Below are 14,596 nucleotides of genomic sequence, written 5' to 3'. Positions count from 1 at the left end.
GGAGAAAATCTGACTCGTAATTCTTATCAACTTTATGGATCGGGTTCTCCCCTGATGATTCAAGTAGGCCACCACGAAACCATTGTCGGACAAAACTTTTAAATGTCGGTTCTGAAGCCAAAAGGTAGAATCTCCCGCAAAGCCTTCAGAACCGCCGTTGATTCTTTTGCGTTGGAAGAAATCTCCCAATCTGAGCTGTCCCAGGAACCCTGAAAAACTTTGTCTAGAACATGGGCCCCCCAACCAGACGGACTGGCATCTGCAGTAACTATTAAAGGGTTTACCACCTTCCACGGAACCCCCTGATCTAGATTCTCCTGCACCAGCCACCACTCCAGCGACCGACGGGTCTCCCTGGAGATGAGAATCTTGTTGTCCAGCTCCTCCAGTCTCCCTGACCAAGACTGGAGAATCTCCCACTGGAGAGACCTGGAATGAGCCTGTGCCCACAGAACTGCGGAAATGCAAGAAGTTAAGGTACCTAGGATGGACATACACCTACACACCCCTGGTAAAATGTCAGGTTTCTGTGATGTAAAAAAAATGAGACAAAGATAAATCACTTCAGAACTCTTCCACCGTTAATGTGACCTATAAACTGTACCACTCAATTGTAAAACAAACTGAAATCTTTTAGGTAGAGGGAAGAAAAAATATAAAAATAAAATATGGTTGCAAAAACACTCCAAATCTGTCAGATTGCTAGGGCATCTCCTGTGCACAGCCCTCTTCAGATCATCCCATAGATTTTCAAATCGGATTCAGGTCTGTGCTCTGGCTGGGCCATTCCAAAACTTTAATCTTCTTTTGCTGAAGCCATTCCTTGATTTGGATGTATGCTTTGAGTCGTTGTCATGCTGAAAGATGAAGTTCCTGAAGGTTTTGTGCCAATATTGACTGGTATTTGGAACTGTTCATAATTCCTTGTAGCTTAAGGGGAACCTGTCATGTGGATATTTGATTATAATCTAACTAATTATATACAATCATCAACTACTAAAAAGTGCCTTAGATGTATTCACTTACTGGTGTGACAGATGGTTACCTCATAATATACACACAAAGATGCCACATGCTAATGAGCTGATTTGAGTCCAGCGTGATGTCATTGAGTCCAGCGTTTATTGAATTAACAGCTATAGCCACTCCCCTGCCCACCTGCTGCTGATTCATATGGAAAAAACTGTCAATTGCAGCAGGTAGGCGGGGAGAGTCAGGAGCTCATGAATATTCAGGACTCATCATTATGAGCTGGAGCTTTTCAATACAAGATGTTGGCAGATTGACTGGGTCAATTAAAGAAAGTGACCCAGCATTTTGCTAAGAGAATCAGTCACTTATTTATGTTGCCCTTAGTTAGGACACCATAAAACTGGTGACAGGTTCCCTTTAACTAAGGCCCCCAAGCTGAAGAAAAAAAACGCCCCAAAGCAGGATGCTGCCACCACCATGCTTCACTGTGGGTATGGTGTTCTTTTGGTGATGTGCAGTGTTGTTTTTGCGCCAAACATATCTTTTGGAATTATGGCCAAAAAGTTCAACCTTGGTTTCATCAGACCATAACACCTTTTCCCACATGCTTTTGGGAGACTTTAGATGTGTTTTTGCAAAATGTAGCCTGGCTTGGATGTTTTTCTTCGTAAGAAAAGGCTTTCGTCTTGCCACTCTACCCCAGATATTCCGGCAGCTCCTTTAATGTTGCTGTAGGCCTCTTGGTAGCCTCCCAGACCGATTTTCTTCTAGTCTTTTCATCAATGGAGGGACGTCCAGTTCTTGGTAATGTCACTGTTGTGCCAGATTTTCTCCACTTGATGATGACTGTCTTCACTAAGTTCCATGGTATATCTAATGCCTTGAAAATTCCTTTGTACCCTTCTCCTGACTGATACCTCTGATGCTTTGGAAGCTCTCTGTGGACCATGGCTTTTGCTTTGGGATGCGACTAAGAAAATATCAGGAAAGACCAACTAGAGCTGCTGAACTTTATTTGGGGTTAATCAGAGGCACTTTAAATGTTGGCAGGTCTATGCTGACTCCTATTTAACATGATTTTGAATGTGATTGCTTAATTCTGAACACAGCTACAGCCCCAGTTATAAGAGGGTGTGCACACTAATGCAACCACACAATTTTTTTTTTTTTTTCTGACATTTTAACAGGGGTGTGTAGACTTTTTATAACCACTGTAACTTTCCTGACTGAAACGTAAGGACACAGAATCCGATCCCGCACCACTGACTTTTTTTCTCCACTTTGTCCAAGGTCAAAAAGGATCTCTGGGAGGTCGAGTACAACAATATCCCCAATAGAACCTTTGCATCTGTTGGGGGATCATTCTGGATTTGTCTCTGTTCACGATCTAACCCAATGATTCCAGGATCTGAATTTCTTGATTTACTTGTAAAAGACAAATCTGCCTGGATGGGGCCACTATAAAAAAAATCGTCCAGGTATGGGACAAATAAGATGTCCTTCTCTCTTATGTGAGCCGCCATCTCTGCCACCAGTTTGGTAAATATATGGGGAGCCATAGAAATCCCAAACTGAAGCACCTGGATCCTAATAACCTGATCCTTCTTCTCCAGGAGGGCAAGGAATAAGAGCACCTTGTTCTAACATCTCCACCTCCCTTTCTAGCGCCCCTTGAACTTTTTGACCTATTTCTGAAATGAAAAATGTTTCTTGCAGGGAAGAACTGAACTCCAACTTGAACCCCTCTCTTAGAGAGGTTAAAATACAACTGCTGTTGGAAATTCTGGACCAGGCGGGGAGAAAGTTTGACAATCTTCCTCCAACCATGGAGTCATTGCGTATTATCCTTCTCGGGGGCAGAGCCCTGGCTCCTGAACAGGAAGCCTTTTGACTTAGAAGAGGAGAATTTCCACCTGCTATTCTTCCTACCAGGGCTCTTATCTTTACCGGAGAATCTTTCATTCTCACGAAAGGAACTATATTGCCTGCGGTAGCCAAAGGGGAACCCCTTCTTCCTATCACCAGCTTTTTCAAAAATATCATCTAAGGTTGACCCAAATAAATACTTGCCTTTACAAGGAATATTACACAGGTGTTTTTTTGATGCCACATTTCCTATCCAATTCTTTAACCCTAAAGCCCTCCGGGCAGAGTTAGGTAACGAAGCGGCTCTGGCTGATAATCTAACAGCGAAATCTCGCGGGATCTTATGACTTCACATGCCGGCGTTTTGCGAGCACGTGACTCACCATGCCGGTCCTTTATTATAATGTGGCTGCGCCCCCTTCCCGGCCTCTAGCCTGCTGCATGGGACTGCTGAAGGCGTCCACAATAGCGGGGGACCGCTCAACGGTTAGTAAGGGAACACAGCCAACTCCCTATACTTCGTATAGCTCTTCCCCGCTAGTAACGCCGTGCCGCTCCTCAGCCCAGCCTAGCTTCTTCCAGGTGTGTCCAGTGGGGAACTCACCCGGCACGCACCCCCTAACTGAAACAAAATTTTCTTTAGTTGCCCAGGGAGAAACTACTCCCCTCTACGGCACACACCTGTAGGATCCACTTCCTGTCCTGGGAGGCAGACCCTGTATCCTGATGCTGTCATGGACGATTGGGAAAAAAAAATCTAGATCTTGTAGAATTTTGCCGATCAGGCACAGGCCAGCCACAGCAGCATTTATAAATTCATTGACAAAAATAAATAAAATAAATAAATATAAAATAAACAAAAATATATTATATCTTGCACCAAGAAGGAGTTGTTGGAGTAGAGTTATACTTTCTATGGCTGAATGTAATCATGATGTATTATTATTATATTATGCACTTATATACTATATTCTGCAGCGCTTTACAGACATTAGCATCCAACTGTCCCCAATGGGGCTCACAATCTAAGTTCCCTATCAGTATGTCTTTGGAGTGTGGGAGGAAACCGGAGAACCAGGAGGAAACCCCCACAAACACGGGGAGAACATACAAACTCCATGCAGATGTTGTCCTTGGTCGGATTCAAACCCAGGACCAAAGCGCTGCAAGGCACCAGTGCTTGGCTTATAGCCGAGTGCTGAGCCACTGTGCTGCGCGATATACCGGTATCACGATATACCGCGGTATTAAAAAAAATGGCGATATCGCCGTTTCCTAAATACCGCGGTATATTTCGTGACGTCATCGCTTTAAAAACTGAGTCCGCGGCTCCCCCATCATTATCTACCAATTTCTTCCAGCAGCGGCTCCTCCTGCTTGCTCCAAATGTGCTGTCTCCGCCCGCCCACCGACCGACATCTCACGTCGGAATCAGGTGACGCCCCCCAGGCTGAGTTGAGCAGCGCAGTACAGCAGCGTCAGCTCTCAAGTGAACCGAAGGTCAGGAGGGACTCGCTCCTGGCAAACACAGCTCTGCTGCAGTGAGCAGACTGTGATGTAATTACACTGTATAGTTATTGCAGGGACTCAGATAATTGTCTGAGAGTTTATTAGTTAAAAGAATCAAATGAGTCAGAGACGTGTCACCGAGTCCCTGCCAGGCTTCCTGCTCTGCTACATGCACCCTGTACACACTATGTAAGTGTGTACACAGAGATAGCTGCCGATGACAAATAAAACATACAAAATTCAAATCACCCCATTTTATGTAAAGCTAATTAAAACAAAGAAATCACTGGTATCGCCACATCGGAAAATGACAGAACTACTAAAATATAAAAGTATTTATCTCGTATGGTGGCGTGCGTAAGGAAAATAAAAATCACTATGTCACTCACCAAAATAGATGTCTGCCTGGATGATGAGCCAGGAGTGGTTGTAGGCATTGATTCTCAGTGTGTAGTTCACAAGCTCTTTTATAGTGATGGCAACGGCATCGAAGTCTACGGCCTGAAGACTGAGGTGTGGAAAAGTCCAGAAAATATAGCAAAATGTTTATAGAGAAAGTCAACATTTTGTGCATTTTAACCCCTTCCCGACCCCCTCACGTCAATTTAAAAATGGCACCATAGCCACCGGATGGCTGGTGTTTTAAGCAGCAGGCGCCTGGGACTAATGTATGCAGTCGATGATCATGCTGATCGCATACATTTAACCCCTCAGATGCTGTGGTCAAATGTGACCACAGCATCCAGGAGGTCAAAAACAGTGCACCAGCTCCCCCGAGGTTTGGGGGAGCTGGATGGTGCGTGGCAGCCTCTGTATTCCTGAGTGATACGAGACTGCCGCACACTCGTTCCTATGGAGAGCCTGCCTGTGGCAGGGCTCCATAGGAACATAGGGGGAGAGGGTGTAAAGTATAACTGGCTTAGTTGCCCACAGCAACCAATCAGATTCCACCTTTCATTTTCCAAAAGGAGCTGTGAAAAATATAAGGTGGAATCTGATTGGTTGCTATGGGCAACTAAGCCAGTTCTACTTTACACCAGTTTGATAAAGGTCCCCCATAGTGTATTTCTCATACACTCCAATGCTAATGGTTGGGGTCTATGAGAAAAGCAATCTAACAAATAAAAATAAAAAAATATATCATTTTAAAAATAGTACAAAAATATCAAAATTCAAAATCACCCTCCCTTTCCCCAAAATGAAAATATTTAAACAATAAAAAAAAATTAAACATCAAGGGCATCGCCATGTGCGAAAACGTCCGTACTATTAAAATATAAAAACAATTATCCTGTATGGCGAAATGGGAAAAAAATAAAATAAAATCTAAATGGCCGAATCAATGTTTTTTGGTCACTTCACCTGCCACAAAAAAATGTAATATAAAAAGTGATCAAAAAGCTATACACACTCCACAATAGTATCAATGGAAAGTACAGATTGCCCCGAAAAAAAATGAGTCACACAGCTCCATACACATAAGCTATACATATGTAGTATCGTTGTAATCGTACTGACCCCTAAAAATGAAAGTAACAGGTCAGTTTTACCACATAAAAAAATGCTGTAAAAACAAAAAACAATAAAATGGCAGTAAATGGCAGAATTGAGTTTTTTTTTTTTTTTTAATATTTCCATCCCATTTGGAATTTTTTCTCCGCTTCACACTACACTGTATGCAACCATAAATGGTGCCATTGGAAGGTACAACTTGTCCCGGAAAAAACAAGCCCTTATACAGCTATGTGAATGGAAAATTAAAAAAACTAAAAAAAGTTATGGCATTGGGAGCAAAAAACAAAAAAATGCACACCTTGGGTGGCGATTTTTTTTATGATGAAATTTTACACATTTTGGACTAAAAATCATTTTTTTCATGGTCTTTATTAAAAATATTCAGCCATTCTGTCACAAAGGGTTAACTGTTTGTCTAGCTGTGTGAATTTCAGTTCCTTTTATCTCTAAATTACTAATAGGTCACAAACAATTTAAGCACCATTCTTATCAGCAAGATAATAATTGAGCTATAATGAGTGTTTAGGACAGGGATCGGCACGTCAGGTGTGGTGAAACTACGACTCCCAGCATGCACACTTGCATGGTTGATCTCGGAACTCCTCTAGAAGGGAATAGAGCAGCCGGAGGTCAGAGATCAGGAGCAGTCAGCTGAAACAGTATAAACACAGAGCCTGCTGCGAGAGAATCTCAAAGCTGTACTGAGAAAGGGGCTATTTTTATTTATTTAGACCAATTAAAAAATATTTTTAGCTCAAAATAAGTACAACGTAACAATAAAAAAAATTGCCCCCGAAGGTGTCCAAAGCCTTTAACTACACAATGTATTCAGGGCTGTAACTAGGGCAGAATTAGGGGATGGGGCGTGTGCAACCTACTCTACCATGACCAGGATACTGACCCCGATTCTGTACTGTGACAGGGAACTGAAATAATAGGTAAGAAAACCAACTGTTGGTGACGTCACCTCCTCAATCTCTGCCTTGGCCAGCTCATCACAGTATAGAAGGGTATCGCCCTCACTATAATTATTGCGCATGCGCAACTCCGCTGGCTCTGTCAATGGGATCGTAGCACTCCCACAGTGATGACCCTGGCAGCGCTGTGCAAGCGCAGCGAGTATTGCGAGGTCAATGCCCTTACAATCTACTGTGACGAGCAGGCTAAGGCAGAGAGGTGATGTCACCAGCAGTTGAGGAGGGCGTCGGGGACCTCACAGGCAGTTAGGAGTGTCTAGTGGAGGTATTGGGATCACTGAATAGGAGGGCTTGGGCCCTTAGAAAGTTTGGAAACGCCCTGCCAAGCAGTATGTACCCTATATTTGCATATAAAATAAACATCATTTTCTGGACATTGGAATGCCAAAGGTATGTTTTATACAAAGTCTGACTGCACAACAGCATGGTAGCATTACTTATATAGGCCAAGAGTCGGTAACAGATTCCCTTTAAGGTTTGGTTCACACTGTGCATTTTCTTGTGGTTCAAAGACTAAGCAAATTTATTAAGACGTTTCACCTGTAAAGACTGCAGGCCAAAAAACGCATGGGAGTACCGTGATAATAAAAGAAAGAAAGAGGATAACACAATAAACACTATGGAGAACATCAGCAGCATACACGTCTTACTTTGGGATGTTAGATGGCCAGATAGAGAGGTGCTCAGCAGTGATATCATTTACAATGTCCTCCTGCAGGGAATATAGAATAAAAAAACTTTAGAATTCGTAAAAAAAAAAAAAAAAAAAATCACTCCAGCCAAACTGTCAGAAGAATAATGTACTGACCCGAAGATTGTGAAGCTTGACAAACAGAGACAGCAACGTCGTCAGCACTAGCGGCTCCTGGGGAACAAAGGGTAAATATCGGGTATCACTGCTGTTTCTATGAAGCGGAAAATGCACATTTATGTAAGGATGTCACAGATGTACCCTTTAAAGGCTGTGGACACCTTTGGAGGTATTTTTGATTATTGCATTCAACTCATTTTTGGCTAAAAATATTTTCTTTAATTGCTCTTTAAAGGGCTTCTGTCACCCCCCAAAACTCATTTTTCATTTTTGGGCATATTAAAATCCTTATTGGACGACTATTCCCTATATAGGGCTCTGACCTTGTTCTGTGGCTTGGTTTCACTAAAAATCGAGATTTTAAAATATGCAAATGACTTCACTACCAGCAAGTAGGGCGTCTACTTGCTGGTAGCCCCCGCATCCTCCTTTAAAAAAAACGCCCCCTCCTCCGGCTGGCCCTGTCTGCAATTCAAATACTGTGCCTGCGCCTTACGTGTCTTCATTCGGCGCAGGCGCTCTGAGAAAAGGATGCTCGCTTCCTCAGCACTCCCTCAGTGCGCCTGCGCCGATGACGTCACCTCTAAACCCGAAAGAGAAGACGTCATCGGTGCAGGCGCACTGAGGAAGTGCTGAGTAAGCGAGTGTCCTTCTCTCAGAGCGCCTGCGCCGAATGAGGTGCAGGCGCAGGATTTGAATTGCAGACAGGGCCAGCCAGAGGAGGAGAGCGCTCGCTGGCCCCGTCAATCATCAGGAGGAGGAGGCGTTTTTTTGAAAGGAGGATGCGGCGGCTACCAGCAAGTAGACGCCCTACTTGCTGGTAGTGAAGTAATTTGCATATTTTAAAAGCTTGATTTTTAGCGAAACCAAGCCACAGAACAAGGTAAGATCCCTATATAGGGACTAGTCGTCCGATTTTTAATATGCCCAAAAATCTGTTATCTCTGCACAGCTGGCAGTTTGTGTCATTTGCAGACTTTCTGTTAACACTAAGTCCCAGATCAGACAGCAGCTCTGATGGCTCAGTCTGTAGCCCTTAACTTCTGACATCTCATAAACACTTAAAGGGAACCTGTCACATTGAACATGGTGTTTTTGCTGCAGGCAGCATATTATAGAGCAGGAGGAGCTGAGCAAAATGATATATCGTTTTAGGAGAAAAGTTTCAGTAAAATTTGTATTTAATTGATTTAAATTCCTGCTCATTCTGGGCTTTGAAGTCAAGAAGACGGTCCTATCAGTGATTGACATCATTCCCTCTATGAGGAGACGTTCCTATCAGTGATTGACATCATTCCCTCTATGAGGAGACGGTCCTATCAGTGATTGACATCATTCCCTCTATGAGGAGGCGGTCCTATCAGTGATTGACATCATTCCCTCTATGAGGAGGCAGTCCTATCAGTGACTGACAGCCTTCCCTCTATGAGGAGGCGGTCCTATCAGTGATTGACATCATTCCCTCTATGAGGAGGCGGTCCTATCAGTGACTGACAGCCTTCCCTCTATGAGGAGGCGGCCCTATCAGTGATTGACAGCGTTCCCTGACTGTGTATACAGAGATAGCTGTCAATCACTGATAGGGCCGCCTCCTCATAGAGGGAATGATGTAAATCACTGATAGGACCGCCTCCTCATAGAGGGAATGATGTAAATCACTGATAGGACCTCCTCCTGGACGTCAAAGCCCAGAATCAGCAGGAATTTAAATCAATTAAAAACAAGTTTTACTGAATCTTTTCCCCTAAAACGCTATATCTTTTTGCTCAGCTCCTCCTGTTCTATAACATGCTCCCTGCAGATTTCTCGTAATTTTTATTGTGACAGGTTCCCTTTAAGCCATATTCTTATCAGTTTGAGAAAACAATAGTATGCAAATACACAGACGCCGACAGCTGTATAGAAAAAAAAAAAAAACTGTTGAAAATTCGAATAAAGACCACTTTAGCCCCAAATAAGTAGAATGCAATAACATAAAAAAAAAAAAAAAAAAAGACTCCCAAGGTTGTCCACAGCCTTTAGAGAGGACCTGTCACCACTCCTGACAGGCCTGTTTTAATAGCTTTATGCATTCCCCATGCAATAATAATTCTAGTGCATCACTTCTTACGTCTGTATGTTGTGCTGTTCCTTTATTATTTCTACCAGAAGTTATGAATGAATTGCTAGCAGTCTGCAGTAAGGGCACAGAGTGGAGGTGACCAGTTAGGGGTGTGTCCCTGCACAGTCTGAAAATGGCAGAACTTATTGGATAGAGTGAGTCTGTGCAGGTGCACACCCCCCAACTGGTCACCTCCCCTCTGTACCCTTACTGCAGACTGCTAGCAATTCATTCACAACTGCTAGTAGGAATAATAAAGGAACGGCACAACATACAGACATAAGACTAGATGCTCCAGAATTGTTATTACATGGGAAATGCATACAGCTATTAAAACATGCATGTCAGTAGTGGTGACAGGTCCTCTTTAATTTTGCGAATATGACCAATAATTAGCAGTTGGCTCAACTATGGTGATCATTTCCAATGAACTAGATTGTTCCTTAAAGGTGATGGAAACTTTTGCACTGATTATTTTACTGTTTTTCTATGTGCTTCCTAAATGCAAAATCAAGCAACGTTTTAAAGCATCTTTCTTAAAAATTTCCAACCATTTACCATATTTTATGGACTATAAGATCCAATTTTTTTTAGCAAAAACTTTTTAGCAAAGACAAATCTTGCTAAAAAGTGCCTGTGTCTTCTAGTCCGCAGTCAGGGTGGTCCAGCAGTGCCAACCCCCCCCCCCCCCCCACCCAATTGCTTCCCCCTGTAGATGGATAGGTTATTGTGTCGCTTGTATTAATTGGCCTCCTACTGTCCCGCTCACATTTACTTGAACTGAAGCATGCATTAATATGCCTGCCTACCCGGCTGAGAGTTCTAGCCCAGGGGGTGGCAGTGCTGGATGGTCTCTGCATGGGCCACAGGCAAAGGACTTTGCCTCCAAGCCTGCCCGGACTTCAGTATACCATCACCCATGCAGAGACAATCCAGCATCGCCACCACCTGGGCTAGACCTCTCAGCCAGGTAGGCAGGCACATTAATGCATGCTTCGGTTCGGGTGTATGCGAGTGGGGCAGTAGGAGGCCAATTTAATACATGAAGCACAGTAGCCTATCCATCTACTGGGCGAGTACGAGTCATTGTTGTTAATTGCATGGTTATAGTGTGCTATAGCGGACAGCACATTATTTGCAGCCCCCTCACCCCCACAGTAGCGCCATAAGGGAAGCTTTAATAAGCAGAACATTTTTTTCAAAATTTTCTCAGGTGCGTCTTATAGTCTGTAAAATACGGTATGATTCACATAGCTGGCTGTCCTATATCTGACACTGCGCCTCGCTAAGCCTGTTGTCTTTGCGCTCCCCTATTTCTCTCCCATCAGTGTTCGTGACAGTAAGGACACAGATTATCTGACCAATCATTTGTCAGATGGCCTATTACACACACAGATCTTTTGTTATACACACAAACTATTGATCTGATTGGACAGAAATTGGTCAGAATCTGTTACCGAGCACATCAGAGTGTGGACAAAGGGACAACTTCGGGGAGGGTAAATTACAGTGGCACTCCATCAGTGCATAGATGGTGAGCAAAGCAAACACAAGGCACTCTGCATAGGGAGGGGAGCGCACCCACTGCATAGCCTGTAGGGAGAGGAAGATCACACACTACTCAGCACCTATGTAGCCAACAAGTAAATAACTAAACCAAGAAAAACTGTATAAAAATCTGCACATCACAAAATAAAAGCAATGCTTATTGTATTAAACACCACACAAAGATTAAAATATTGTATACAATCAAGACCTTGAGCAGAACAAAAAATAAATCAAATGCACAAACATGGGCACCCCCATGATATACATGACATCTAACAGTTAGGTTACAATACCCATAATAAAAATGTCCGGGCATTTTTATTATTGCTGGAATCACCGGCTTCCTCCGGGGTCTCCAAGTGTTGTTGTACATCCATTTGTGTGTCCTAATAAGGCTACTTTCACACTAGCGTTTGGGGCTCCGCTTGCGAGTTCCGTTTGAAGGCTCTCACAAGCGGCGCATCCGTACTGCCCTAATGCATTCTGAGTGGATGCGGATCCGCTCAGAATGCCTCAGTCTGGCACCGTTTGTCCTCCGCTCCGCTGGCAGACACCTGAACGATGCTTGCAGCGTTCGAATGTCCGCCTGGCCGTGCGGAGCCAAATGGATCCGTCCAGACTTAGAATGTAAGTCAATGGGGACGGATCCGTTTGAATTTGACACTATATGGCTCAATTTTCAAACGGATCCGTCCCCCATTGACTTTCAATGTAAAGTCTGGACGGATCCGTCTGACCAACTTTCACACTTAGAATTTTTTCTAAAATATAATACAGATGGATCCGTTCTGAACGGATCCGCTCTGAACGCAAGTGTGAAAGTAGCCTAAGAAAACCATAATCACCTGGTCAGAGGCATGATATGGGTAAAATGTAATGGAGTGTCAGTGTCCCCAAAACCGAACTGCGCATGCGCAAGATGGCGTGAAACTGGAACTGTGTTCCGACATGCGTTCCACAGACCAGAAATGATGTAAAACAAGGATGTGTTAATGAAATAGCTGTGAATTGTAATAATACATCACCATGCGCTCCATAGCCCAGAACACAGCCACAATACATGATAACGTTTAACATTCATGAATAGAGATTTATAAAGAACGTTGGAACACAGTTCCGGTTTCACGCCATCTTGCGCATGCGCAGTCCGGTTTTGGGAACACCAGGAACGCTGACACTCCATTACATTATACCCATATCATGCTCTGCCCAGGTGATTGTGATGGTTTAGGACACATATAAATAGATGTACAACAATTCAGTTAGAGAGTCCTGAGGAAGCTGCTGATTTCAGCGATACACGTGGGGTGCATTATCTGTGCACGCTGTCTGCCCGGACATTTTTATTATTGTATTGTACTGTAACCTGTTTGATGTCATGTATTGAATTTGGTGTCTTTTGGCAGCATACAATTGTCCACATTTAGGACTGCGTGTGCATTGGATTGATCTTTTGTCCTAAACAAGGCCTTCATTGTATACAAGATTTAATCTCTTAGTGTGTTGTTCAATGAAATAAGTATGGCTTTTATTTAGTGATGTGCAGCTTTTTATGTTTTTTTTCTTGATTTAGTTACTTTATTTAGTGATTTATTACCATGGTTGGTGCTCCGCTCATATTAGAAGTGTGCCCCCTTGTCTCTCTTTTTTGACATGTAGCCAACAAGTGCAATTGTCATAAGAACATTGCTACTCAAGCAACCAGCTAAAAACATTTTCCCAGTATCCGCAGATGGGATCCAACAGTTTTTTTGGCACAAGCTATATCGCTGTGACACAGAAGTGCAAGTACCGTCTTAAGGTGCTTTAACACTGACGGAGCATCGGCCAGATAATCGTTAACAAGCATTCGTAGGAACGCTCCTTAACGATTATCTTCCGGGGTAAACGTGCTGCCGATTCTCCCGGTCATCGGTTAATCACATCTTTAATGCGTTCATCTAAAATCAGTATTTGCTGGCAGCAGATCATGGTGTTTAAACAGCCTCTGCTGCCAGCAAATAATGATTCTGTATGGGGATGAGCAATGGCATTAGTGATCGCTCCTCCCCATACTGTGGAGGAGATCGCTGCATGTAAATGGAGCAGTCACCTCCACTGACAAGCAGCTGCCTGCCAGGAGGAAACTGCATCCGTTCAGTTCCCTCATATCCATCAGAACAGAAAAATAATGCAGACGGGGGATTTACACAATATGAAAAGTTCAAGCTTTCTTTGAAACGTGTTACATCCAGCTGAAAAGTCTATTGGGCAGGAGCTGCTCTCAGCCAATCAGCATCACCAAGAGTGTCGTCCATGATGCTGACTTACAGATAACATTGTTCTCGCAATTGTCCCTTTAAAGGGGTTCTCCAGGAAGGATTTAAAATGGCTCCCTGCAATCTGTCCTAGAATGTGAGCAGGACTGATTGCCTCCACTTGCAGAGCTGCCTAGGAGGGAACCTCATTACACACTACTCTCTGGCACTTGCATATACTACATATTTTCCTGCCAGGCTGCTCAGCCATGATGGCATATCGTAGGCAGGATTGCATCCTTATTGTAGAGCAGTGCAGGGAGGCCTCACCTTCTCACTGCCCTAGTCAGCTATGCAAATGGAGAAACCTGTTCTGCTCACATTCTAGGACAAGTTGCCGGTGGCCATATTAAATCATTCCCAGAGAACCCCTTTAAGCTAGATGTCGGGCATGGCAGAATACCCCCCTAGACTTTGGTTCCCAGAACCTTTTCATATCTGTCAACTTAACCCTTTATTATCATCGTCGTCACGATGGAAGTCCTTTCAAAGAAGGAAATTCGGTGGAAATCAGAAGCCGCTGACATGATACTTACACGCAATTTCTTTATGAAACTGAGAAGTTCGCTCCTACACAAATAAAAAAATAAAATCAGGCTTATAAAAAAAAAAATTTGTACTACATTACACAGTGAAAAATACCAATTGTATCTCATATGTATTTTTTCTTTAGATTTTTATTCCTAAATCATCTCCCACATACAGAAATTTACCATAATCTGGCACACAGCCACATCTCTAACCACATACCGGTACATGATCCCCATTGTGGAGTCCCTGTTCTTTATCAGGCTGATCCTGCCGTCGCTGCTCCGCTTGTGCTGGTTGGAGACGCTGCATATCTGTACCACCACCTCCCAGAGCTCTTTAGCCGTCCTCCTGCTGTCTGGGCCCGATAGCTCTTTACATGTGGCCGCCAAAAGCTGTCCGAGCTAAGAACAAGACAATGAAGTCACAATTTACAGACAGTGGTTGAAAACACAGATTTAAAGGGAACCTG

The 14,596-nt window shown here is 43.5% G+C and overlaps 1 protein-coding gene across 1 annotated transcript in view; it reads right to left on the bottom strand.

The window, feature by feature from the left end:
• The window catches only part of INTS8 (integrator complex subunit 8), an 82,504-nt gene that overhangs the window by 18,322 nt on the left and 49,586 nt on the right, over positions 1 to 14,596 (bottom strand). The window contains 5 exon segments of the mRNA XM_044293424.1: positions 4,737 to 4,855; positions 7,490 to 7,551; positions 7,648 to 7,704; positions 14,133 to 14,166; positions 14,347 to 14,528. Of these exon segments, the coding sequence (XP_044149359.1) occupies positions 4,737 to 4,855; positions 7,490 to 7,551; positions 7,648 to 7,704; positions 14,133 to 14,166; positions 14,347 to 14,528 (454 nt within the window).

This window comes from Bufo gargarizans, chromosome 5, assembly GCF_014858855.1.
Source record: "Bufo gargarizans isolate SCDJY-AF-19 chromosome 5, ASM1485885v1, whole genome shotgun sequence".
In the NCBI taxonomy this organism is placed as follows: Eukaryota; Metazoa; Chordata; class Amphibia; order Anura; family Bufonidae; genus Bufo; species Bufo gargarizans.
This window is presented reverse-complemented; position numbering and strand designations above follow the sequence as displayed.